The 25,347-nt window shown below is 39.8% G+C and overlaps 1 protein-coding gene across 1 annotated transcript in view; it reads left to right on the top strand.

The window, feature by feature from the left end:
* Aoah (acyloxyacyl hydrolase) overlaps positions 1–25,347 on the top strand; it is a 182,822-nt gene that overhangs the window by 19,521 nt on the left and 137,954 nt on the right. Inside the window, exons 2-4 of the mRNA XM_050142759.1 lie at positions 390–485; positions 18,780–18,846; positions 23,438–23,537. Of these exons, the coding sequence (XP_049998716.1) occupies positions 390–485; positions 18,780–18,846; positions 23,438–23,537 (263 nt within the window). The remainder of the gene's footprint in view (positions 1–389; positions 486–18,779; positions 18,847–23,437; positions 23,538–25,347) is intronic.

The following is a 25,347-nucleotide window of genomic DNA, read 5'->3' as shown; positions in this document are numbered from 1 at the left end:
ATATATATCTTTTAGCTAACCTGGTTATTTCCCAAATTGAGCTAACTTCTACAACTTTCCTCACCCTATCTTATTTAAATATCATCTTTTTCTCTTAATTTCTCTGGGGTTTAAGCCAGATTAATTACTTCCCCCAAGTCACATAGCTCACAAATGGTGAAGCTACTCTGACAACCCGGCTTTCTGAGCCCTCAGCCCAGTCTTCTCATCGCACTTCTCGTTTGACTGTAAATCCTGGTGCATTTATGTATGCTGTAGATGTTTAAGGGCAAAAGCAAGGGAAGTTTTCTGCTTCCGCTGGTGTCCTTTAGGACCCAGTCTTTCTACTTCCCTTCCCTAGCCCCTCCAGCCCCCTTGTAACCTGCTAACATGCTCTTCTCCTCCGGCAGGGTGTGTGGTGGTGGTGTCTGTGATTGAACAGCTGGCCGAAGTTCACAACTCTTCCGTCCAGGTGGCAATGGAGAGACTGTGCAGCTACCTGCCTGGTAAATCTGCAAGGGCCCTGATCCCTGATGCTCCACGTCTTGCTTCTCTTCTTTTCTGTGAATCACCAAGATGGAGATTGCACCCTGCTAAGGCGTATGGGATGGGGGAGATTTGCTTGTGTTTTCCTTAGATTCATATTCTCGTGGTGTTTATAGATAGAGACTGAAATAAAATGTCAACTCCAGGGTGTTTCTGTATGACATTCTCTCCCATGGCAGACATCACTGAGGCCATATAGGGAGAAAATGTTGAAAGGCCAATGACCACTAGCATATCACAATAACAATGACTTTCCCCACCTGATGTTAATCATCTTCGATATTAAGAAGTTAATGAATAATTCACAGACACACAGAGTCCTACTAATATAGACGTTAGGCTGGGAGGATTTCTGATCTCAACACTCCAAATAGGAAGATATCAGAGACACCCCTTCCATTTCACCTGGATCTCAGTTAACTTTCTCACCCATTATGCAATCCAAGGAGCTGATGGGTGTTTGAGAAAGCTGTGTATTTGTTTTTCAGATTCGGCAGAAAGAAAATATTTGCTCTGTTTTCTGTGTACATAGTTATGTATTTGAGAGTCAAATTTTCCTTCTCCTGGTAGAAACTAATTCTCCAGGAAGGCTGACACTATTAAGTATGTTATCCAGCCTGAGAGTGATTGTGTCTTTGATTTATATGCTACCCCATGTCAGGAGCAAAAAAAAAAAAATCATTTTCTGAAAATTGTATTGTTCAATATATGAACTTACAAGATAAAATATTTAGAACTCAAAAAGAAAGACTACAAGAGAATAGTATACACACACCTGTTTGTAATGTCTCGGATGGATCATTGTTAAGATCTCAATCTATTTATATTAAGTCTTTAGTGAAATTAAATCATAGCAGATAAACTAGAAACACCTTCTGGCTTTGTCTGCCCCAGTTCCATTTTCCACCAAATCCCTAGAAGGAGAAAGGATCTTAATGAATATTGTTTCGCAGGATTTCGCATTTACATATTTGCTCAACTGGATCTGGAAGTAAGTTGTAGTTATTTTGTTAGCAACTTTTAAAATAATTTCTGGTCAAACAAAAACAGTTGTGGAAACCACAAAAAGTGAGTGCATAATTTTCCATTTTGAAAGGTAACCTCCTCCATAAAGAACCCAGGTCAGCAAAAGCAGATGATTAGCTTTTTCCTAGAGGGCCCAGTCACGTGTCCACGTCCACCTACCGGCAAAGGAAAACGTCTAACTTTGCAGTAAATGTTTGTGATTTTTTTTTTCAGTTTTATCATAACTATCTTCTCGTTTTACATTTCTGGTGTGTCTCCCAGGTCTATTACTATCTACAACTTAACTTTTCATCTTTTCATTTCCCATATAACTTAGCTATGAATTTTGTCCTGAAACTCTTCCCACAGCCTTTTCTTCCCGCAGGATTTTCTGACTTCCTGTATACCTGTGGTGTAACAGAACACGTTTCTTCTGAGCTCTGTGATTTCTCAGAATTGGAATCTAAGTCCAGAGCTTGGACACTCCCAATTTGCCAATTTGATTCCTTTGGCAAAATGATACATGGTTCTCTCTCTCTCTCTCTCTCTCTCTCTCTCTCTCTCTCTCTCTCTCTCTTTCCTCTCTCTCTCTCCCCTTTATGTAATTCTAACAACTATTGATGCTTCATCGGGGGTGAGAAGTATCAACTTATTGGGAGGTATACCATTGGTATCATTCATTAGTTGAAGTATATTTAACCTATTTCCTCATTATTTTATTTGAATATTTTCCTATAGTACCTAGTTCAATTTGAAAAACCAAGATACATGCTTTATTCTTTACTTAGCAGCTTTAAAGAGATTCAAAAAGCAATCATTTTCTTTAAAATGCTACAGAGTCATGATTTAAACATAACTGAGAGATTTCGGTCAATTGCAACCATTATCCTACTGAAGCGCAAATAACCCCTTCTTTGACCAGAAGGTCAGAATCTCCTTTTCAGTTTGATGATGAGTTCAAATCACCCCAGCAGCTTTCTCAGTAGCTGGACTAGCCAGGTATTCCAGCCATGTCTTGTTCACTCCTGGGGCTTGAAATCACTCATTTTTCTTAGAAATCTAGGAGGGCCTTTTTAGTGACAATTCCTACATTATGACTAAAGTCTGGGCACTTGGTAATCCTGATTATATTAATGGTCAGTTTTTCTCAGTCTCATCTGTGGACAGGGATTTTAAAAAAACACATGCGTATACACTTACATGTATAATGTTTAATATAAATCTAATGAGTTCATGGTGCCGCTTTCAATTCAAATGCAAAACTACAGCTATTTTTCTTAATTGATTTTGTTTCTTAGTTGGTGTCTCTTTCTTTCCTGTAAAGTCCTTATTGTCAAAGTGATGGCTAGAACTACATAGCCCATAACTTCCCATTCACTGCCCCTTACCACACACTCACAGTCCACAGGATCAGTTCCAGTATATTTCCCATTTCTTATTTCATGCAGTTTACATTTGTTGAGAGCAATTAAGATTGTTTTTTGCATATAGTTTTCCCGTTTCTCCACCTTTTAGAAGCATTGACCTATATGATCTGAGCACAATGTCATTGTTTGAAATACCTCTCCAGTCAGCAGCTGTGTGGCTCATGTCCACCCCACCTCTTCTATGGATGTCCCTCTAGCAGAAATGATACCTGAAGCTCATTCCTCAGGAAGCATCCTTAGGGAAATTGGCTCCTGAATTCTTGCATGTTCATGAACAGGCTGTCTGCAAACTTTAGACTTGAAAGCCTTAAGTTCTATGGATATAAATCTTTGTGGGTCTCTGGAGATAGCAGAGTAGGTAGGAGCACTTGCTACAAGTCTCAGTTCAAATCCCTAGCAAACACATAAAATGTTGCACTCACCTGTGACTTCAGGACTGTGAGAGTGGAGATGTGGAGACTGGAGGATCACTGGAGCTTGCTGGCTGCCAGTCTGGCATCAAGACTGGTGGAAAACCCTGCCTCAAAGAAATAAAATGGAGAGCGATAGAGTAGGACACCAGGTGTCTTCCTCTGGCTTTCAGTCATGTGCATGGATGTGTGTCCATGCACACACACACACATGTACATACACACACACGTACATGCACACATATGTACATACACACAAATACATACATACACTCCAATAATTCCTTGGTATACAAGTTCTTTCCATGAAACTCCTAATTGCTGAAAAGTCTAATGTGGGGCTAGAAAGATAGCTCAGCAGTTAAGAACACTTGCTGCTCTTGCAGAGGATCCAGGTTTGCTTCTCAAAACCAGTATGAGGCAGCTCACAATAGTCTGTAACTCCAATTCCAGGGGCTCTAAGGCCCTCTTCTGACCTCCCTGGACACCAGACACACACATGGTACACATACATACATGCAAGCAAAACACTTATACAAATAAAATAAAATAAATAAATATTTTTTAAAATGAAAATAAATTAGAAACAGCTTCCCTTATAAGTCACTTGTTCTGTTTGACAAGCATTTCAAAAGATACTTTTTGTTTTCTGTGAAAGTTAGTGATCTAAACAGAACATATTTCAGAGTTCATTACTGAATGTTCATGTTGTCAGGCAAGCAGTGCGTTCAAGTATATACATTTCCTAACTGAAGGAAGGACTTTTTATTTCTTCCATTTCATTGGTTTTGGGTTTCTTCCTCTTATCCATATATGGAATCTTCATTGTCTGTCTGACACTTTACCTCCCTTTTGAGTCCTTTTCTGTCTCTCTTTGTGTGGATGTGCTGAGGGCTGTGGTGGAACCCAGGACCCCATGTACACTGGCCAGAGCTCTCTCTCTCATGGACTGTAACCCACACCGTCTTCGTGTCTTAGCACTAAACATCTTCCTCCTTTCACCTCCGAGTTCTCTGAAGGCCCCGTCTGCTGTTTCCATTTGCACGAAATCGAGTTTCTGAATGCTCATAGCGCTGTCTTTGTTGCTTTTGTGCAGTGTTTAAACTACAGGTTACTTGGTGCTCAGATTTTCTGCATCTTTCCCAAGCCCACTTTCACCAGGAGCTTCCTTCATCTCTATTTTTAAGCAACCCAGCAGTTTCCCCTGATCGTGGGCAGTGCTCACAAGGGATATGGGGGTCCACTTCTCAGAGTTTATGGGTATCAGATTATTCTAACTCCTTTATCTAACTCCTTAATCCTTCTGGGGCTGGGGAGATAGCTCAGGGGTTAAGAGCACTGCCTGTTCTTCCAAAGGTCCTGAGTTCGATTCCCAGCAACCACGTGATGGCTCACTACCATCTGTAATGAGATCTGGTGCCCTCCTGAGGAAGAAACCTCATCAACTTAGACCATGAAACCCTAGTTCAACAGAGCTGCCATATACAGGCTGCACATGCATGCTTCAGCATTGTCAGGGCATAAATTTCAAATTTCATTTTCATGAATCCTTCTGACTTTAAGTGCTGTGGGCAAAATTCCTGGGCTCAGTTGCCATCTTCTGGCTGACTCACTCGGCTTTGGAGTCAGCCCCTGACACCTCTGGGCTCTCTTTTGTCACAAATGCTGATGAACCATCTTTGCATAACACTGTGCCATGTTCATGGGGTTCCTCAAGCTGTTTTAACTGTTTTCCCTGGACTTTGCTAGCCTTGGTGGGAGGTGTCAAAGAGATTCCAAAGCACCACTGCTTCCTGGCTACCTTTCTAGTATTGTCCCTTGCTAAGGTTTTAACTTTACATCAATAGTTATGCGTTCCTTTACAGCATCCTGTTTTCATTCTGTATTATGTTTTAAAAACCTATATCCATTAAGACAATTCCTCAATGGTTTTTTATCATGGAAACATCTTATGTCTTTGATTTATACCCTTCCTTGTTAGTTGACATTCAGAATCTGTCAAAAAGTCTCACTTCTATAGTTTGGGTATGGTTTGAATATGTCCCCCAAAGATTCATGTACTGGAGGCTTGGTCTCCAGTGTGGTGGTACATTTTTTGTGTCATAGTCTAACATAGGTGATACAGCTGTGGGTATCACCCTGGGAAGAAGGGACTAGTGCTGAGATTATGGAGATAATCTGCACCTAAGAAAAGGTTGTTAGAAAAAAGAACAGATATGCCAGGCATTTTAGCACATACCTGAGGTATCAACTATTTGGAAGGTGGGGGTCTTTTTGATATTATCAGGAAATTTGGGGACTTTGGTATGGAAACCAGTATGCTGTTCAGCTCAAATGGTCACACCACTTGACAGATTTAAAGACAGTTGTGACATTCTATTCTGATTCAGTGACTGTGAAAAACCTGCGCAGAATGTATGGAATAACGAAAAGACTATCTCCTAGCTAAGACTTCTCCTAGAAAACATAATATGCCCAGCCCATAGTATCGCCTTGGATCTAATACTGACTTCGGCGTGATAATCCAGAAGCAGGAGGAATAGACGAAGATGAAATTATGCATGTAAACACACATTTATTAAAAATGATTTCTAAGTATTCTCTTTGCCCCTAAAGCTAAACAAACACAAAATCCCTTGCCTAAGTGGACACAGCCTGTGAGCTGCACTCTAGAGAATGATGTCTGGGTAGATTTCAGCCTTCAATACCCAAACAAACTAATGTTTCAAACAGGGCAATTTCTTTCTGACCTTCCCTTCCACCTGAGCTTTCACATATGGTTCTCATTAGTAAACACTTTAGAGTAATCTCAGAATCATCAATGGGGAAATGGTATGGAGTCATTGTGGTTAGCAGTCAACAAAATCACATGTTCTGAGTGTCATACCAGAACGTCGCTTCTCTGGTCACCCGTTCAGAAATCCTATCTCCATTAAATATGATAGTTAAGAACTCATCTAGCCTTAAAGGGAGCAAAGCAGCGTATGCATCCTGGAATACGAAGCCACAGAGCTAGTTAATGCGGTTAACTGTTGTCTGTGCTTCAAGGTACTCATTAACAGTTAGTGTTTAACAATACCTGCTCTGCTTGAGGTAGGTAGTGTGTCAAATAAAATACCCTCAGCAGATTGAAATGAACATTATGAACAGCATTGGCCTCCGGAGTAAAAACTCTGTAGTTTTAGCTAAATTGTTGACTACTGCTGTGGTCTTGGGCTCTCTCGCCCTTGGTGTTCCTGATTACAAAGTAAATGCAGGTAAAGACACCTATCAGCTCAGAAGAGTCCAGAAAGGAAGGAAGTGACAGCCAACTTACATGACTCGCATATGGGAATGGCTGAGGTTTCAACTGCAAATACACATGTGTTAGCCTCATGCCTGAGGGCTGCCCAGGGATTCTTTGCAAACTCTTCTTTGCGCTATAAAATGGCTGTGTTTTCTTTTATCGACAGGATATTCTATTCCATTCTTTACTTGATCTACTTGATCCCTAGATCTGCAGGGATATTCTTGCACCTGTAGATCACAAGCATGATCTAATAGGAAAGGTTCTGCTTCGATCTTCTTCAGAGCTGGGAATGTAGCTCAGTGATAGAAAAACTTGCCTAGCATGCACAGAGCCCTGAATTTGGGTTCCAGTAAAACACACTGTGTACACACGCACACCTACCTCACAGCATTTACCTAAAGCATCCTCCATATCTGGCGGTACTAAAACAAAACAGCACAGACTATAATGAATAGAAATGTACTTATCCTGGCGTCCTGGATGCCCAAAGTCCAAGTGCAGGAGTCAAATGTCATACTTCCTGCTGTGTCATCCCATAACGTGACATTTATCCATCTCTAGGAGCAATAACCTCTGATTAGTCTCTAGATTCCAACATTATGGTACGAGGAGTAACTTCCTGTCACAGAACCTATAGGGACTCATTAGAATCACAGTTTCCTATCAAAACTTCTAGGCCTAGGCTGGTCACCACTTTGGCTGTAATGACACTTGGGGTACCATCTCATCGTAGCCCTCCAGGTACTCTATCTCTTTATCAGAGGTTTTGCATATTTCTGCTCCATATTCTCCCATGCTGAGCATATACTTTATCTCTGGGAGGATCCTTTCTTTTCTCACATCCACCACGGCTCCAGGGCCCTCCTGAATCAGCATCAAGGAATCCAGGCGAAGAAAGAGATTCCTCAGAAGGGGCTGCTCTGAATGAGAGCTCTGCAGTCACTCACTTTGAATGGAGCAAAACAATCATAGAAACACACTCACCGTGCTTCTCATCAAACCCAAGGAAGATGGGTTTTCTCTGCCTCTCAGCCAGTAATGCAAGTTAATCAAAGAACACAGTAATGTTGCTTTTTAAATTGCTGTGCTCCAGGCTAAGCTACTTCAACATTAGCATGACTTTAAACATTTCCAAACCGACTTCCACCTCACTTAATTATGACCCTCTCTTTAAAACCTCCTTAAACCATGCGATGCTACAGTGAAACCAACCAACCAACACGACCACATTTTATTTTATTTATTTTTATTCTTTTACTTTTGTTTTTTTTGAGGCAGTGTTTTTCTATGTAGCCCTGTCTGCTCTGGAATTTGTGAAGTAGGGGGGACAGCAGAGTTTGACCATTTTATTGGTTTAAAATCCACATGTATCACAAGTCACTGGTTAAAAATGGAACCACAGTGGCTTTCCATATGTTTAGAGATGTCATCTATCACCATTGTTTCGAGTGTTTTCATTACACCAGTGTTTTAGTTATTGTTCAATTGCTGTGAAGAGACATCAAGGCCAAGGCAATGCTTATTAAAGACAGTATTTAATGGGGTGCTAGTTTACAGTTTCAAAGGTTAGTCCAGCATACAGGGATGACACCAGAGCAGTAGCAGTGAGCTCTGCATCCTGATCTACAGTCAGGAAACAGAAGGGTGGTGGGGGAGGGGAGGAGGCAGGCAGGCAGGCAGACAGACTGACAGACATACAGACAGGGCTTCTAATGGGCATTTGAAACCTCAAAGTCCACCCCCCAGTGACACACTTTCTGCAACAAAGCCATGCTTACTCCAACAAGGCGACACCTGCTAATCCTTGTAATCCTTATCAGACAGCTGACTTCCTGCTGATTTAGCATCAAATATGGGAACCATTCACCGTAAACTACACGTCCCTGAGCTATTGTGCTCCAATACCCATCCTCCCAACCGCTAAAACCCATTCATCTACTTCCTGTCTTTTACATTTATCTGTTATAGATATTTTATATAAACTGAATAATACAACGTTCAGTCTTTTGTGGTCAATATCCTTTTGATATTTTGACAGTGGCACAATGGTTTTTTTGCATAACTTTAAGCATTTCTTACTCATTAAATTCATATTACTTGCATCAGAGCTTCATTTCTTTTTATATCTGAATAGTATTCCACTGTATAGACATCAGCATTGTGGTTATCAGCCTGTTAGTTAATGAACACTTGAGAGACTGGAATAAACAAAGCTGCTATCAATGCTTGAATATGTATTCTCGGTTCTCTCTGGTTTCCATGTAGGAGTAGAATTTCTGGATCCTGGTTAAACTGTCTCAACTCTATGCTAAATAATTTAAGGAACCTTGAGACTATTTACCAGAGAAGCTGCACCATTTCACATTCTACTACTGTTTGAAACTTTTAATTGTTATTCACTTTCAACACTTATCATCACTTTTTATTTAGCACTAAGTAGGAGGGAGGTGTATCTCACTTAGGTTTGGATATAGACAAGCACATTTTCCCCTTGAAGCACTTGTTGCATATTTGTGTACTACTAGAAAACCGCATATTCATATGCTTGCCGTAGTTTTAATTGTACTATTTGTAATGGTTTAAATGAAATGCTGAGGTTCCCCTGAGGGGTGCAGCAGCAGAAGCGCTGCAGGTCCCTGAGTGGCAGCAATGGGCAGAGGGCCACAAGGCCACGGCAGGCCATGCTGCAGGTCCCCGAGTGGTGGCAGTGGGCAGTGAGTCCTAAGACCACTGTGGTCCACAAAGGTAGCCAGGTCCTAGGCAGAAAGCTGTATGGCTGGTGAGAGACCGAGATGGATAGGCACACCATGCAGATTGAAGTTGGATATTTATTTGGTGGGTTGTGGAAGGGAAGGGGAGAAAGGGCAAGAGCAGAGAGAGAGAGACAGAGACAGAGACAGAGAGAGATTCCTCTCTGGGAGAGAGACAGAAAAAGGAGGGACTCAGACTAGAAACTGAAGATCAGCTTGCCTTGGTGGAAGGGGGAAGGAGTGGGCATGGCTTGTCTCTTAAAAAAACAGGACAGATCATTATACTATTTATCTTTATTATCAAATTACAAATTAAATATTCATCCAGAAACTTCCATTCCATTCATATTCAGCTCACCTACCCATTCTTGATTATTCTTAAATTGTTCATTAAACAAAATTAGCTTCCAAAGACAGTGCAACAGTGTGTCCATTTATTAGTTTTCAAGTGTATGGATCTCTGATAACAGTTAAATGCAGATCCTAGAGGATCTTGAGTGTTACCAAACTCCTGTAACTAATACTTGTCATGACATTAGAGTCAACAAGGACAAGAGAACTTCATCTTTTTTTTTTGTTTCCCAGACAAACATTACTATCAATCAACCTTGGGATCCATCTTCCCTCAAAACCATGCATTCTGAGAAATTTTAAAGCCTTCTGACCATTTCACTCACTTCAGCAAGAGAACGGAGTCAAGGATCCTTTCCATTTTCTTGATCAGCCTTTCTGGTACTGCCCTAAACTGCTGTTAGCTGGTAATCTGATGGATTTCAGCTCTAAACCCTGCCAAGTCATTAAAGAACCTGGATAGAAAGAGAGGCTTGTCACACAGACCCTGGGTCATTGGAGAAGCTTTCAATGACAGAATCTTTCCTTCCTTCATGTACAGAGAAAGAAAAAGGTTTGAAAATGGACACTTGTAACTCTTACAACCAGGAAGTAGGGATGCACATGTAGGGAGAGGGGCAAAGCCTCTGAAGGCAAGGAGAGACATTTAGTTGGCAGAACAGATAGATAAGAATTGAGAGAGGTTGTGCTGACAAAGAGTTTCCACTAGCAAAGGTAGGTGTAAGGGATTTTTAAGGTTCAGGACTCCCAACTACCTGACATTTGTTTAGGGGTGTCCTGGTGAAAAGTGATGGCTATGTGCTGGCAGGTGATCCTAATTACAATGATTGGAACATTAGGAATCTCCTTTGGATGGTCTGTTCCAGGGTGGTAGCAGCTTAGGACTTTTCCTGGAACCTGGTGCTGCCTGGGTCTCTTGTGTAGCTAGGCTGCCCTGGGTCCTGCAGTATCATTTGTCAAATTTCCTCCTGAAATTGTCTTGGCACACTAATGTTCAGGGTTTCCAGTCTTTAATTCTATTTCATGGGTCCACACGGCTCCCATTCTAATACAACATTATTTTTGCTACTGTAGTTTTGTAGGTTTCAAATTGAGAAGTCTGAGTCTTCTTTGTTTTTCTTTTAAAGATTAAAAAAAAAAACCTACTCTGGTTCATATGGTAGTTAGAATCAGTCGATAACTTTCTGCAGATGAATTAGGATTATTTTCGAAATGAACTAGGATTATTGAAGTTGTAGATCGGATTAAGAAATATTACCATTTAGTACCATTACTAATTGATCCATCAAAAAGGTATGTGTTTTTGTTTATTTCAGTCTTATTTAACTTCCTTTAGTAATATTGTTTTTAAAGAACATATTAGGATGCTTTTAAAAAAGTGTCTCATACAGTGGCCCAGGTATCCTGGAATTCACTGTGTAGCACAGATTAACCTCAGAATTGGAGTAATCCTCCTGCCTCAGGCTTGCAAGTGCTGAAACTACAGGTGTAAACTCTACATCAAACTCTTTTGTATTTTTTGTCAATTTTATTTTTTTTATTTTGTCAAATTTATTTCTAAGTATTTAATTCTTTTTGATGCTACCATAAACAAAACAGTTATCTTAATTTCATTCTTATTTCCTCAATTCTTCATTTTGCATTATTGATTGTGTATCATGTAATGTCATTACATTAATTTGTTAGTTCTCATAGTTTATTGATGGATTCCTTAGAATTTACTACCTACTTGTTGATAACAACTGTATAATAGTTTCTTTTGTTCTTTTTAATCTGAATACTTTGTATGTATTTTGGTTGACTAACCCTTCTGGCTAGAATTTCCAATGTAATGTTGAGTAGAAACAGTGATGCAGACATTCTTGTTTTTCCATTATCTTATAGAGAAAGTATTCTGGCTTTTGTCATTAAATAACATGTTAGTAGGGGAGTTTTGTAACTAGCCTTTACTAAATTGAAGACTTCCCCTCTTACTACTAGCTGGGTTTCGGTAAGGTTCTTTTACAGGAGGTTGGGGAAGTGGTATTATGCAGAAGTATAGTGTTCTGTCAAATATCTTCTGCATCTATTAGATGACCAAATGAGCTCTGTCCTTTATTGATGTAGTGTGATATGATAGTTGATATTAAATGTTACACCTGGCATTCTTGGGACAAATCTTACTTGGTGAAGGCACAACTTTTTTTTCTATATTGCTGTGTTTGATTTGCATTGTTTTGTTGAAGATCTTTGGGGTTATATATATATATATAAAAGATTTAGGATATAGTTTTAAAAGGGATGCATTTTGATACTAATTCCCAACCCTTCTGTGTTTTGCAAGAGATCCGATGAATTCGTAGAATTTACTAGTAGAGCTTTCTCATCCTTTTAGAGTTTTCCTTGGAAGAATCTTAGATTACTGTATCAGTTTATTTATGTGCTATTTGTCTATTTCTTCTCAAGTCCAATTTAGCATTTTATGTCTTCCTAGAGATCTTCCTACTTTATCTATGTTTTTTGCTTTGCTGCCATGTACCTACTTGCAGTGCTCCATTACAATTCTCTACTTCATTAAGCTCAGTGTCCATGAGGAATTTGGTTCTAAATGCCCACTTCAAAAGCACAGCCTTGTTGTAAAACACAAAGCAGCATTACTAAATATTTATTTTGATAGAAAATAATTAGCCTTATTTAGCAAGAAAACTGACATACTAGGACATTGTCTTACTTAGGATTTTATTATTCTAAAGAGACACCATGACCACAGCAACTCTTATAAAGGAAAACATTTAATAGGGGCTGAATCACAATTTCCAGGTTTAGTCCATTATCATCATGGTGGGTGGGAACATGTTAGCACACAGGCAGACATGGTACTGGAGAAGTAAATGAGCATTCTACATCCAGATCAGCAGGCAGAAGAGAGAGCGAGACACTGGGCCTAAGTTGAGCATCTGAAACCTCAAACCCCATCACCAATGACACACTTCCTCCAAAAAGGCCACACCTACTAATAATACCACCCCATATGGGCCTTTGGGAGCCTTTTCCCCAAGCCACCACAGTTCCCCACTTTTATTCTCTTGTGACTTCACCCTCCCAGCTACACCCAGGTCCCCTAGTTTGAGATCCAGTTTGGCAAGACAAACTTTTCTGCCAGGGTTACATTTCTTCCAAGGACAGCAACCCTGTCTATAGATCTAAGTTTAGCTACTAGGGTTCCACTGTAGGGCCACAAGGCAGAGAAATGGAGTTAACATGTTACATGGTGAGATGGACCCATCCACCAAACTTCCCTGTGTTCCCAGAAGGCAGGAGGAGTTTCTGTTGCCGCAATTAACCAATTTGTGCAGAACAATGCAGGAAGAAAGAATTGATTTGATTTATTGTTACACATCACAGCTAATCAACAAAGGAAGTCGTGGCAGCAATTCACTTTAGGAACCTGGAGTCAGGAACTGAAGCAGAAGCCATGGAGTAGCTTATTGCTTATTGCCTTGCTTCCCATGGTTTCTTCGGTCTGCTTTCTTATATACCACCACAAGAACACCTGCTCAGGGGTGGTGCCACACACAATAATCTGTACTCTAACACGTTGTGATAGTTTGCATAAAAATACCCCCACAGGCTAATAGGGAGTGACTTGATTAGGAGGTGCAGTCTTGTTGGAGCAGGTGCGGCTTTCTTGGAGGAGGTAGGGAGCAGACTTTGAGGTCTCAAATCCACAAGTCAAGACTAGTTTGACATTCACTTCCTTCTGCCTGCTGATGCAGATATGGAATTCTCAGCTACTTCTCCAGTACCACACATCTGCCTACATGCCACCATGATAATAGACTAATTCTCTGAAACTGTAAGCCAGCCCCAATTAAATGGTTTCCTTTATAAGAGTTGACATGGTCATGGTGTCTCTTCACAGCAGTAAAACCCAAACTGACACATACATCAGACATTAATGAGATAATGTGTTACAGAGGTCCATAAAGGCAAATATGATGGAGGCATTTTCTCAGTTGTGGGTCCCTCCTGTAAAATGATTCTAACGTGTCAAGTTGCTTAAAACAAAACAAAAAGAAAAAACAGCCAGCACAGAGAATATCTTAATAGGCATGTGTATGCATTGTCTGTGTTCTTAGACATTCATTCTATTCAGCATCACCTTTAAGAGAGGGTCTTCTCATTCAAGACCAACCTGGTCTTCAAGAGCTTGTTCCAAGACAGACTGAGAAATCCTGTCTTGGAAAATCAGAAGAAAAAAAGAGTTGAACTCTTCCCTTAAATGAGTAACAAAAGGAATACAAGCCATGATTCTTTTTTAACTCCTAAATATATCTTTTAAAATTTTTCTTTAGTTTTTTCATACAGTACATTTTGATCTTCTTATTTCTTCTTCCCCAACTCCTCACAGATTCTTGCTGCATTACTACCCATGCAATTACATGTTCTTTCTCAAAACAAAACAAAACAAAATAGGTAAAACTACAAAACAGTTCAAAAAAGAAAATTAAGACAAACTTATAAAAAGAAAATCAATATGATTTTTTTAAATGACAAAGCAAAATGTGCACATACACACTTATAGGGACACACACACACACACAATGTAATATCTGTTTTGTATTAAGAAACTATTTCTGGTTAAACTTTCCAGTAGTTAAACTGCCCAGCAACATCCCTCTGGAGGAAATTGATATTCCTTTTCCCAGCAGGTATCAATTGCAAATAGCTTTTCGGTTAAGGTTGAGACTTTGTTTCTGCTTCCCCTTCTTGCTGTGATTTGGTCTGTCTCGAATCTGTACAGGCCTGTGTGCTTTCACAGTCTCTGCACGTTCCTATGTATATCAGTCCTGTTGTCCCTGGAGGACAGTTTCCTCAGAGTCCCCCACCACCTCTGGCTCTTACAATCTTTCTGCCGCCTCATAGATGAGGGGAGGGGTTTGAGAAAAGCATCTCATTTAGGGTTGAGTGTTCCAAGTTCTCTCACCCTCTGCATGTTGTCAAGTTGTGGGTCTCTGAGTTAATTCCCATCTATTGCAAGAAGTTTCATTCGTGAGTATTGAGTGGTGCTCTGATGTGGGAGGTGCGTCTGTATATGTGTTGCTTTTATTGGTTAATGAATAAAGCTGCCTTGGCATATAGCAGGGCAGAACAATGCCAGACCGATATATAGAGATAGAGAGAGAGAGAGAGTAGGCGGAGTCAAAGAGATGCCATGTAGCCACCAGAGGACATAAACACCCCTGCGCGCCTGTGCAGGTACACCACAAGCCTCATGGTAAAATATGAAATAATAAAAATGGGTTAATTTAAGATGTAAAAATTAGTTAGAAATACGCTTAAGATATTGGCCAAACAGTATTGCAATTAATACAGTTTCTGTGTATTTTGGGTCTGGGCAGTCAGGAAATAAATGAGCAGCCTCTGCCAACCGTGCTCTACTCAATGTGTATAGCAATAAGTAACTAGGTGTCTTTTTATTTCTACATTTATTTAGCACAATAGTAACACTGGCTTCCCCCATGCCTGTGTTCTATGCCTTAAATCCAGTTTTTTAAAAGGTGGCTGACTAGTCCCTCAACATCTGTGTCACATTGCATCAGTGTGTCCCGCAGGCAGGGCACTGTTGTAGGCCACAGGTTTCTTCGCTGAGATAAATTGATCACTTTTTTCCTCTTTTCCTACACCAAAGTAAGAGTTAAGCTCTTCATTGGAGGCCAGCTCAATTTCTCCATGTTTGATGGCATAGGTGAATTGCTGTTTCACCAATCGAGTCTTACCATCAGGTTATGGAGCATAAACAATAACCTTGGAAACAGCCTATGATGTTTGGAGGAGAATCTATGGGACCCCTTTGGCCAACAACTCAACAAAATGTAAATGTCACTGGAAATTTTACTTGGTAGCATAAGATGTTTAGTTGGGGCTCCATCTGCCCTGCCTTTACCTTCCTTTCAAATATGTATATAATTTAGGAAGTTTCTGCAGTAGTAGATTTCCATGTGGCTTTTCAGAAAAGGTTTAATGTTGGTCCCTCTCCAGATTTCCTCTTTTGTCCTGCCCTCCATTCCCCTTGCTGTTTAATCCTCCTAATCTAGTTCCCCCTTCACCTATTTATAGCACTATACTCTATTACCCTTCCCTTGGAATATCCCCTCCTTCCTTTTGGTCCCTTGCTAGCTACCTAACCTCTGTGATGATTCAAACTGAAATACACACATCCAAAGTTTAAAAGATGACATCCACATATAAAATAAAATATCCAATATTTATCTTTTGGGGGATTTAAGTTGCATCACTCAAGATAAGTGTTTCTAGTTCCATCCCTTACCTCAAAATTTAATAATTTAATTTTTCTTAGTAGCTGAATAATATACTATTGTGTAAATGTATCACATTTTCACCATCCATTCACCAGTTGATGGACAGCTAGACTGCTTCCAATTTCTGGCTATTATGAATAGAGCAACACTGAATATGGGTGAACAGCTATTTCTGTATCAAGATGCAAAGTCTTTTTGGAATATTGCTCCTCTTGGTATACACTTTGGTATAGCTGGGCTTACGGTATATCAATTTTCAGGTTTTTAAATAACCTCCACACTGACTTCCATAGTGGTTTTGCCAGCTCACACTCCTACCAGCAATGAACAAGTGTTCTTCTTTCCCGTCATCCTAACCATCACGAGCTGTCATTTGTTTTGTTGATCTTAGCCATTCTGACTAGAACAAGAAGAGATCTCAAAGTGGGTTAAATCTGCCTTTTCCTCATGGCTAAAGATATTGAAGATTTTTTTTGTTTGTTTTTCAGTCATTTGTGTTTAAATTTTTGAGAACCCTGTTTAGTTCTATACCCCATTTATAAACTGAGTTATTTGTTTTCTTGATATGCAGAGTTTGAGTTCTTTATATTTTCTAGATATTAATCCTCTATCAGATGAGTAATTAGCAAAGATTTTCCCCATTCTATAAGTTGACACTTTGCTCTAACGATGTTGTCATTTGGTGCACACAAAGCTTTTAGCTTCACAAGGTTCCACCTTTTAATTGTTGGATTTAATGTCTGTGGTATCAATGTCCTGTTAAGAAAGTCCTTTGCTGGACCAATGAGCCCAAGCCTATTTCCTACTTTCTCTTCTAGCAGGTTCTTATGTTGAGGTCCTTGATCCATCTGGGTGATTTTTGTGTAAGGCGATACATGTAAGATTTCCATTTTTCCACATGCAGCTCCTGTTTTATCATCATCATTTGCTGATGATGCCATCTTTTCTCCTATGTGATGTTTTTGCTTATTAAAAATCAGGTGTGTATGAGTGTGTGGAATTACATGTTGGTCTTTAATTCAATTCCATTGATCAATGTGTCTGTTTTTATGCTAATACCAGGCATTTTTTTTAAAAAAAAAAAATTACCATAGCTCTACAGTTGGAATTGGGAGAGTGACTCCTCCAGCAGTTCTTTTGTTATTCAAGGCTGTTTTAGCTATCCTTTGGCTTTTTGTATTTTCATATAAAAGTGAAGTTTTTTTTCCTTCAATCTCTTTGAAGAATTGTGCTGGAAATTTTTATGAGAATTGAATTGAATCTGTAGATTGTTTTTGATAGGCTGGCCAATTTCACAATATTATTCCTACCAATTCTACCAAGGAAAAGAGGTATTTCCATCTTCTAGTGTATTCTTCAATTCATTTCTTCAGGGTCTTAAAGTTTTTATTATGCAAATTATGTACTTGCTCGGCTAGAGCTATCTCAAGACATCATATTTTCTGAGGCTATTGTAAAAGGGAGTTTCCCTATTTTCTTTCTCGATATGCTTGTCAGTCAAGAAAAGAGATCCCATTTCAGCTAACCATTTGTTGGGTCCACAGGGGTTGTGCAAAGATGGGGACAGACCATCAAAGTCAAATAAACCAGAAGCAAACTTTATTCCAGAAACCAGATTCCAGAAAAAATAATAATAATAAAAAAACCTTTTCCATGGAGCACAAAAAGCTTATCAGCTGAGACCACAGCCAGAGATGGATTTTGTTAAGCTATGGTGAAGGCCAGTTTCTGAAGCCACCTTTTTATAATAGGGGCACCAAACATTAGGTCTGAACAAAGAATTTTTTACAATCTTGAGGTAAAACTCAGATACACATTGCTGTGCTTTACAATCTTTATTATCAGAGTTTTTCAGTTAAACTACTGTTTGTACTTAATCTTCCTTAGTACTTCCAAGTGGTGTTTACTGAAGGCCTATGCTTTCCCCTTTGATGCTGCCAGTTTTACATAGCAGGGATAACGCATAACCCAGAGGTCATATATCTATCTTCTAAAAGTTGACTCAGCTCATATCTGTAGTTAATCAAGGATGGCCGGGGTGTTAGGCTCTCAGTTTGCAGAGAGATGCTTTGGCCTTGTAAATAGAGCTATGGGTTGAAACCCATATTAGTAGTTAATCTTTAAGCTGCTGAAAAAGCTACCGACAGTCTGTTCTCATTCTTCTAGGCTTACAACTTTATATTTCTTTATTTCTACATTCTTATTTCTGAAATCTATGTTTTTACATTCTTATTCTTGGACTCTTTGCCATTCTGATATGTCTTGATGTAAGAAAAGAAAATGAAATCTATAATTTTATAGCAAACCAATGCTCCTCAAGCATCTGCAGAATCTTTAATGGGAAAGATTATTTTTTATTGGTTTGAATATTTTGCCTCCATGCGTGTCTGTGGACCACTCTGTACCTGATGTTTGAGGAGTCCAGAAGTGGGCATCCGATCCCCTGGATCTGGAGCTACACACGCTTGCGAGCCACAATGTGGATTCTGGGAACTGAACCCAAGTCCTCTGGAAGTGTAACCAGTGCCCCTAACCTCTGAGCCATTGCTCCAACTCCTAGATATGAAAGTTTAATAGCCACAGTAACTTTGAAATTACCAAAACTTGAAACTAGTACCTAAATTAATTGTTACTCACTCAGTCTTAATATTGTTCATAAACACTGACACCTGTTTTAAACTATGACAATTAAGTATATTCTATTCACCTTTTTTTCTTAGAAAAACTCTTCTTGAAAACCACCTGCTATTTCTTGGTTCAGATGTTTGGACCAGACATCATCAAACTGTGAGTATGACATAGGAATCTGACTCAGTTGCTAGCACAGGGCAGAAGGCAACTTACTTCTCATTGGAGAAGGGCTGGCCCTGCTCTTCCTGTCACCGTTGATAGAGGGAAGCTGACACCAGATTCTGACATCAGATCCTGATGCTGTTATTCCAGTAGATGCTCCTCTAGAAGCACAGTGTGAAAATCTGACTCCTTTTCTCTCCAAGCACCTTCCATGCAGGATTTACAGACACTAACAACAAATAACCCTACACTATCCACTGACGTGTAGGTGGTGACTGACCCTGTCTCTGAGCTCTCAGTATTGGTCCTGCTCTCGCCCAGTGGCTTCCACCCCTCTGTTCTCCAGGTTTTCTAACCCTATTTCCTCCTAGTCCCTCTATGCTATCATGATCTGTTTGCTTTCTTTCTAATTCTCTTCCTTCTGTTTTGACCACTCTTTGCAGCACTGGATAAGATGAGTCATATTCTCTGCCCCAGGAAACAAGATTTTCCTCTGAATGGAAGCATGCTTTCAGTCTTCTTCTCCCAGTATGAGAGGCCTGGAGGAATTCCCATTGTTGGGACACATTTTTTAATAGTCTGATAGTCAGATTGGGGAAAACAAGTGCTTCTTTAGAATAGTTTAATTTCTGCCAGGCTTACATCCATGCTTGGTGGTCTTATGTTTATGACTTAGTTATTTACTCAGTTCCTTTGAGTTATACAACAAGCACCCAGACCCACGCCCAAAAACAAAATCTAGGACCTTGATGATCAACTGAGTCTAACCTTATAGTCGCTCCCTTTTATCTTTTACATCCCCATGGACACCTAGGTTCTGTATTCATCCTTCCCTCCATGTACTTATACCATATCTGAATCTATATCTATATCTATATATTTTTGTGTATATTGCCAGCAAGACCACCCAAGTTCTGGGACCCATGTAAAGGTTGAAGGAGAGAATTTCTTCCACAAAGCTGTCTTCTCACCTCCATATCTGTGCCATGACACCCCTACATGTCATGTACATACATATAATAATAAAAACATATATACATATATAGTATGTATTATGTACAGTCTTGCAAAATATATATTTTTAGCTCTCAACATGGTGTCACATTTTATCTATCATTTCATCTGTGCCACTGAAGTGTGAACTGTAGCACACTCACTTGGGCCATGTGATGCTGAATTGTATCTCTAGGGTATTGCTCACGTGTTCTACAACTAATGGCCATGCAGGTTGTCCTCTGGATCCCTCCTTGTATATAGTGCTCTTCTCAATATTCCCATAATAAATGTGTGCTTAGCCCAAGAGTTGGGTGTATAGTGATGAAGCTTAAAAGTCATTGTCACCCTATAAAATAGTGTAGCCTAGAGCTAGAAAGGTTTAAAGGCAGAAGTTTAGAGTCATACAGATCTGTGCTCTTCATGCGTCCACGTGTCTATTAATAGTGAACTTCTATGTTACAGAAATGGTTTATTCTGGATTCTGACTGTGGCAGGGACCCTATCCTTTACCCCAAACCTCAAGTACTGTCATGGCCTATGAACTGAAATCAGGCCTGTGAGCTTGCAAGTTTTCCTTAAATTCAAAATCTTCCAGTACAGAGAAAAATAATAGCGTCTTTAAATGCAAACCTGACTATGGCATTCCCTTTAATAACATTCTTCAAAATCTACACTTCCTTCTCAGGACTGCTGGCCCCGTCCACAAGACTCTTCATGAACTGGTCCTGGTGCCTCTTGCAAATCCGTCCCTTGCCATATCTCAGCACATTCCATGGTGGTTTTCTTGCACTACAGGCAGGTTTTGCCTAAAGATTTGGACAGTTTTTTTCCCCCCTGTGTTTCATACATATTAAACCTGCATCCAGACACATTACCCTACTTCTCTGGAGCTCATATACAGGTCACCTCTTCGGAAAGCTTCCCTGATCCTCTCCACTTGTACCACATCCAAGCAAATTGGCACACACGCGCGCGCGCGCGCGCACACACACACACATTCCCATATGCACACAACAGTATGCTGCGCAAACCTTTACAATAGCACTTAAGACATTTGTTTACAATTTAATTACCTCTCTACTTTTGAGACCCTGCTAATCAACAGCTTTCAAAAGCCTAGGACAACATTTTACTCATTTTGTGTGTGATTCCAGGTATTCAGAAAAATCCTGACTATATGTCAAAGAAAGAAGGATGGAAAGGAGGTAGAGGAAGGAAAGAAGCGGAGCTGGATGGAGATTGGACTGTTTTGGAGTAAGACAGATGCAATGAATGGTTCTGCCCACCACTTGTTTCTCCATAAAGGTCTAGCACCCTGTCATTGCCAGCATCCTCCTCTCACCAGCACCCTGTCAGCTCCAGGGCTGTATTAGTGTAAGCACCCTGTCAGAGCAGCAACCTGTCAATGCCAGCACCCTGTCAGGACCAGCACCCCATCATCAGCTCCATGCTGCTGGGGAATCTCTCCTTACATGCATCCTCCTCTTGCAGCTTGTTTTAAGCAGTCAGAAGCAGCTTGAAGTTGCCTTGCCCTTAAAATGACAACCTCTTGATTTAATTTTACTTGAATAGCTGCCTTCCGATATGAAATGGATTTCCTGACCTGGAGGCCATTTCTCCTTTTATCTCATACTAGTCAGTTCTCAATAATTCATGAACTAATTATGTAGCAATTATATTTCCTACGCACAGCCGTAGCCATAGGATTCTGTAAAGACAGAGAACTTGAGAAATAAGACATTCCCTTTAAACTCACCATCAGTGTCTGATCTGTCTGAACTTTTGTAACAAACTACCTGACACTGGAAATTTTGGAAACAACAGAAGCTTACCACTCAGAGATCTGAAGGCTCGAAGCACAAGACCAAGGTGTCAGCCGACTAGCTCTTACGTTGTGCATGTGAAGAGTGCCAAGTTTGGCGGCCAATTTAAAATGCAGCCAGCTCCCCTGCACCACAGATGCAGCAGCCCCGAAGTCGATGGCTGGACCTAAAGAAATACTTCCCTGGCTTGCCTTTCTTTCCATCATGTACCTGAAGTCTATATATTTTCAGACGCCTTCCTTTTCAATGAATTTGCACCTGCTATGCCCTGGAGCTTTTAATATACGGGATTCTGATTCCTCTCCTGTTGTCACTACGAAACTCACAGCTTATTTTCAAGAGTGCTAAGCTAAGAACTAAAGAGGCTTTGCTCACAACCACCTTGTCGCCAACCACAAATTTTTGCATGTTTGCCAATCCGAGTATTTTTCATAGCATTCTGCTTTGAACTCTAAACCTCACTAAATGCAGACAGCAATAACCATGTCACAGTCTAAATAGAATAATGGCATCTCCTTCAACAAACAATGTATTTCATGACTTTTGAATTCAGCCTCACTCAGAGTTTTAGGGGATGAACAAAATAAAGCCAGATTAGTTGGCATAATATACTAAAAATGACCTTTAACCTAGGTTCAGGTAGTTCTTATTTATTCCTCTGTATAAACCATATAAATAGAATACTTTCTATGTACAGTATTGGCTCATGACCTCTTGTAAGAATTACTCATTATTCTCTGTTTCCAGCTCTAATCTCTTCTCCATTCCTGCTGTAAACGAGTTCAGAAGGCCTATGCACCGTACAATCAGGAAGTCACAGTAATGAACCCTCAGTAACAATTGTCAGTATTAGCCTTTCTCTGCTCTGACCAAATACCTGGCAAAAAGAAACTAAAAAGGAAAGTGATTGTTGGGCTCATGATTTGAGGGAAGTTGATTGCTTTGGTGAAAACATAAGTCAAGGTCACCTGCATTGTCAGTTAATAAAGGAGGCGGTGGTTTCAGTGTTCAGAAAGCTGAGAGAGAGAGAGAGAGAGAGAGAGAGAGAGAGAGAGAGAGAGAGAGAGAGAGTTAGTGCTCAGAAAGCTCCCTCCTTTCTCTTCTCTCATTAAGTCTGGACCACTAGCCCATCAGCCAGTACCACTGAGGTTCAACCTCTCTGTGATGCCCTTATGAAGGATGCTTCTCCTAGATCATTTTAAGTATATTAAACTTGACAAAGAAGATGAGCCATCACATGTTGTTTTAGCTCCTTTGAATCTAGTCACAGCCACAGTATTTGAAGACTCCTGTTCTTATAGATTTCTCCATAAAAGAAGCAAGTCAGAGTAATATTTTTCTTCCATAAGAAAAACATATACGATTTGGATTGTATCTAAGAAAATAATTTTAAGGGTATAAATGTTTATATAGCAAAGTAGTTTTTCTATTAAATCCAATAAATTTCAACATACTATTCCCATCTAATCATATCTTTTCTTTGTTCCTTTCCTGATTGTTTTCGTGGCTTCTCACGTGTTCTTCTGAGAGGCAAACCCATAGCTCAGGGATTGTGTTCCTCCCTGTCCTCAGGACCTTATGCAAGAGGCAGGAGGGATGAGTATTGCTGGAAAACACAATGCAGTAGCTGAGCTGGGTGAAGCTCTAAGGCCGGGTTGTGAGGGCATCAGAATCCATTCTGGGGATTTAACTTCCTTTGATAGTGCTTCTGCTCCTTGATGCCTGAGAGATCTTAATAGCTTTTGCTTTGCTCCATTTCCCACCAGACTCGGTGAAGCTATGAATGCTGATGTGGTGTGCCATGCTCTGGAATTTTGCAAGCAGGATGCTGCCCAATCACAGTGTCATCTCTACCCCCTTCCCCAGGTGAGTGGGTTCTGCTCTGAATGTCACTTTCCAGTAGGCTTTAGGCCCTGTGGAAATGTTATAAAGGGAGACCCAGCTTCATTTGCTCAGTGGAAACTATAGAGTCAATGCTGGAATCTGCATTATCAAGGAAATCATGCTGTATTTATCTTTGTGAGCTGGGTTACCTTCACTCAGTATAACTTTTCCTGTAAATTTTATAATATAATTTTCATTATAGCTGAATAAGATTCTGTGCATGTATGTACCACGTTCCCACTCTCCATTCTTCAGCTGATGGATATCTAGAATGATTCTCTTCCCTAGCTATTGTGAATGGAGGTGCAATGAACGTGGATGTGCAGGTGTCTCTGTGGTAGGGTATACAGTCCTTCGAGTAGATGTCCAAGAGAGTTATGACTGAGTCACATGGTAGATCTAGTTCTGGTGTTCTGAGGAACCTTTAGAGTGATATCCAAAGTGGATGCACCTGTTTACAGTCTCACCAGCAGTGTATCAGGGTTCCCTTTTCTTCGCATCCATGCCAACATTTGTTGCCACTTGTATCCTTGGTGACGGCCTTTCATTATGATTGGGATGAGATGGAATTTTAGTTTTAACCTACAGTTCTCTGGTGGCAAGGGATAGTGAACACTTTTTAGAATGTTTCCCAAGGTTTGTAATTTCTTTCGAGAACGCTTTAGTTTCATATTCTTTTGAAATTGGACTTTCTTTCTTAGAGTTTTTTTTTTCCTCCAGTATATTCTGGTTACTAATCCTCTATTAAAGGTATAAGTGACAAATAATTTCTTCTTTGAGCTGCATCTTCACTAACAGCGCCCTTTGTTATGCAGAAACTTTTTGGTTTCATGAGACCCCATCTGGCAAGCTTGCTTTTACTATGCTACCAGAGATCTATTCAGAAAATTTTTACCTGTACATACATATTGAAGCTCATCTTCTACTCTTTCCTCTAGCCATTTCAGGGTATCAAATCTTACACTGAAGAATTTGATTCATATGGAGTTAGGGTTTTCTCGGGATGATATATAGGAACCAAGTTTTATTCTTCCAAATGTTGATGTCCAGTTTTCTCAGAATCATTTGGTAAAGATGCTGCCTTCTCCAGTGTATATTTTTAGATTATGTATCAAAAATCATTTAGCTATTGTTCTGTAGACATATTTCTGATCTATATGTTTATTTTTGTGCCAATGTAATGCTGTTCTTATTACTAGGACTCTGTAGTATAATTTGAAATGAGATGTGGTGATGCCCACCACAGTGTTCTCTTGTTCAGGATTGCTTTAGGTATCCTTGGTCTTCTATGTTTCCATATAAAACTTATGATTGTCTGTGAAGAATTTCCCTGGGATCTTGATTGAGATATTATGGAATCTGTATATTTCCTTTCTTTGGAAAGCTATTTTCATAATATTGATTCTTCAATCCATGACTATAGTGGGAAGGGGGAACGTCTTAGCATCTTCTCGTATCTTCTTCCATTTCTTTCTTTGGTGTCTTAAAGTTTTCATTGTAAAGGTCTATAATCTCCTTGGCTAGGTTTATTCCCAGATACTTTATTTTTATTTTATGGTTGTTAAGAATGGAATTGGTTTTTACTGGTTTCTTTTTCAGTATGCATGTTCTTGCTATGTATGAAGGCTACTAATATTTATATAATAATTTTGTATCCTACTACTTTGCTGAAAGTGTTTATCAGATGATATCTTCAATTACTTAGCATAAAATTATTTCATCTTGCTTCATTTTTGATTCTTCCTCCCATGCAAAGAATGTCTAGATTCTTCTATTAACAATAATCTTGAAC

The sequence above is a fragment of the Alexandromys fortis genome, unplaced genomic scaffold (genome assembly GCF_014885135.2).
Source record: "Alexandromys fortis isolate MF-2015 unplaced genomic scaffold, M_Fortis_MF-2015_v1.1 scaffold_5, whole genome shotgun sequence".
Classification (NCBI taxonomy): Eukaryota; Metazoa; Chordata; class Mammalia; order Rodentia; family Cricetidae; genus Alexandromys; species Alexandromys fortis.
This window is presented reverse-complemented; position numbering and strand designations above follow the sequence as displayed.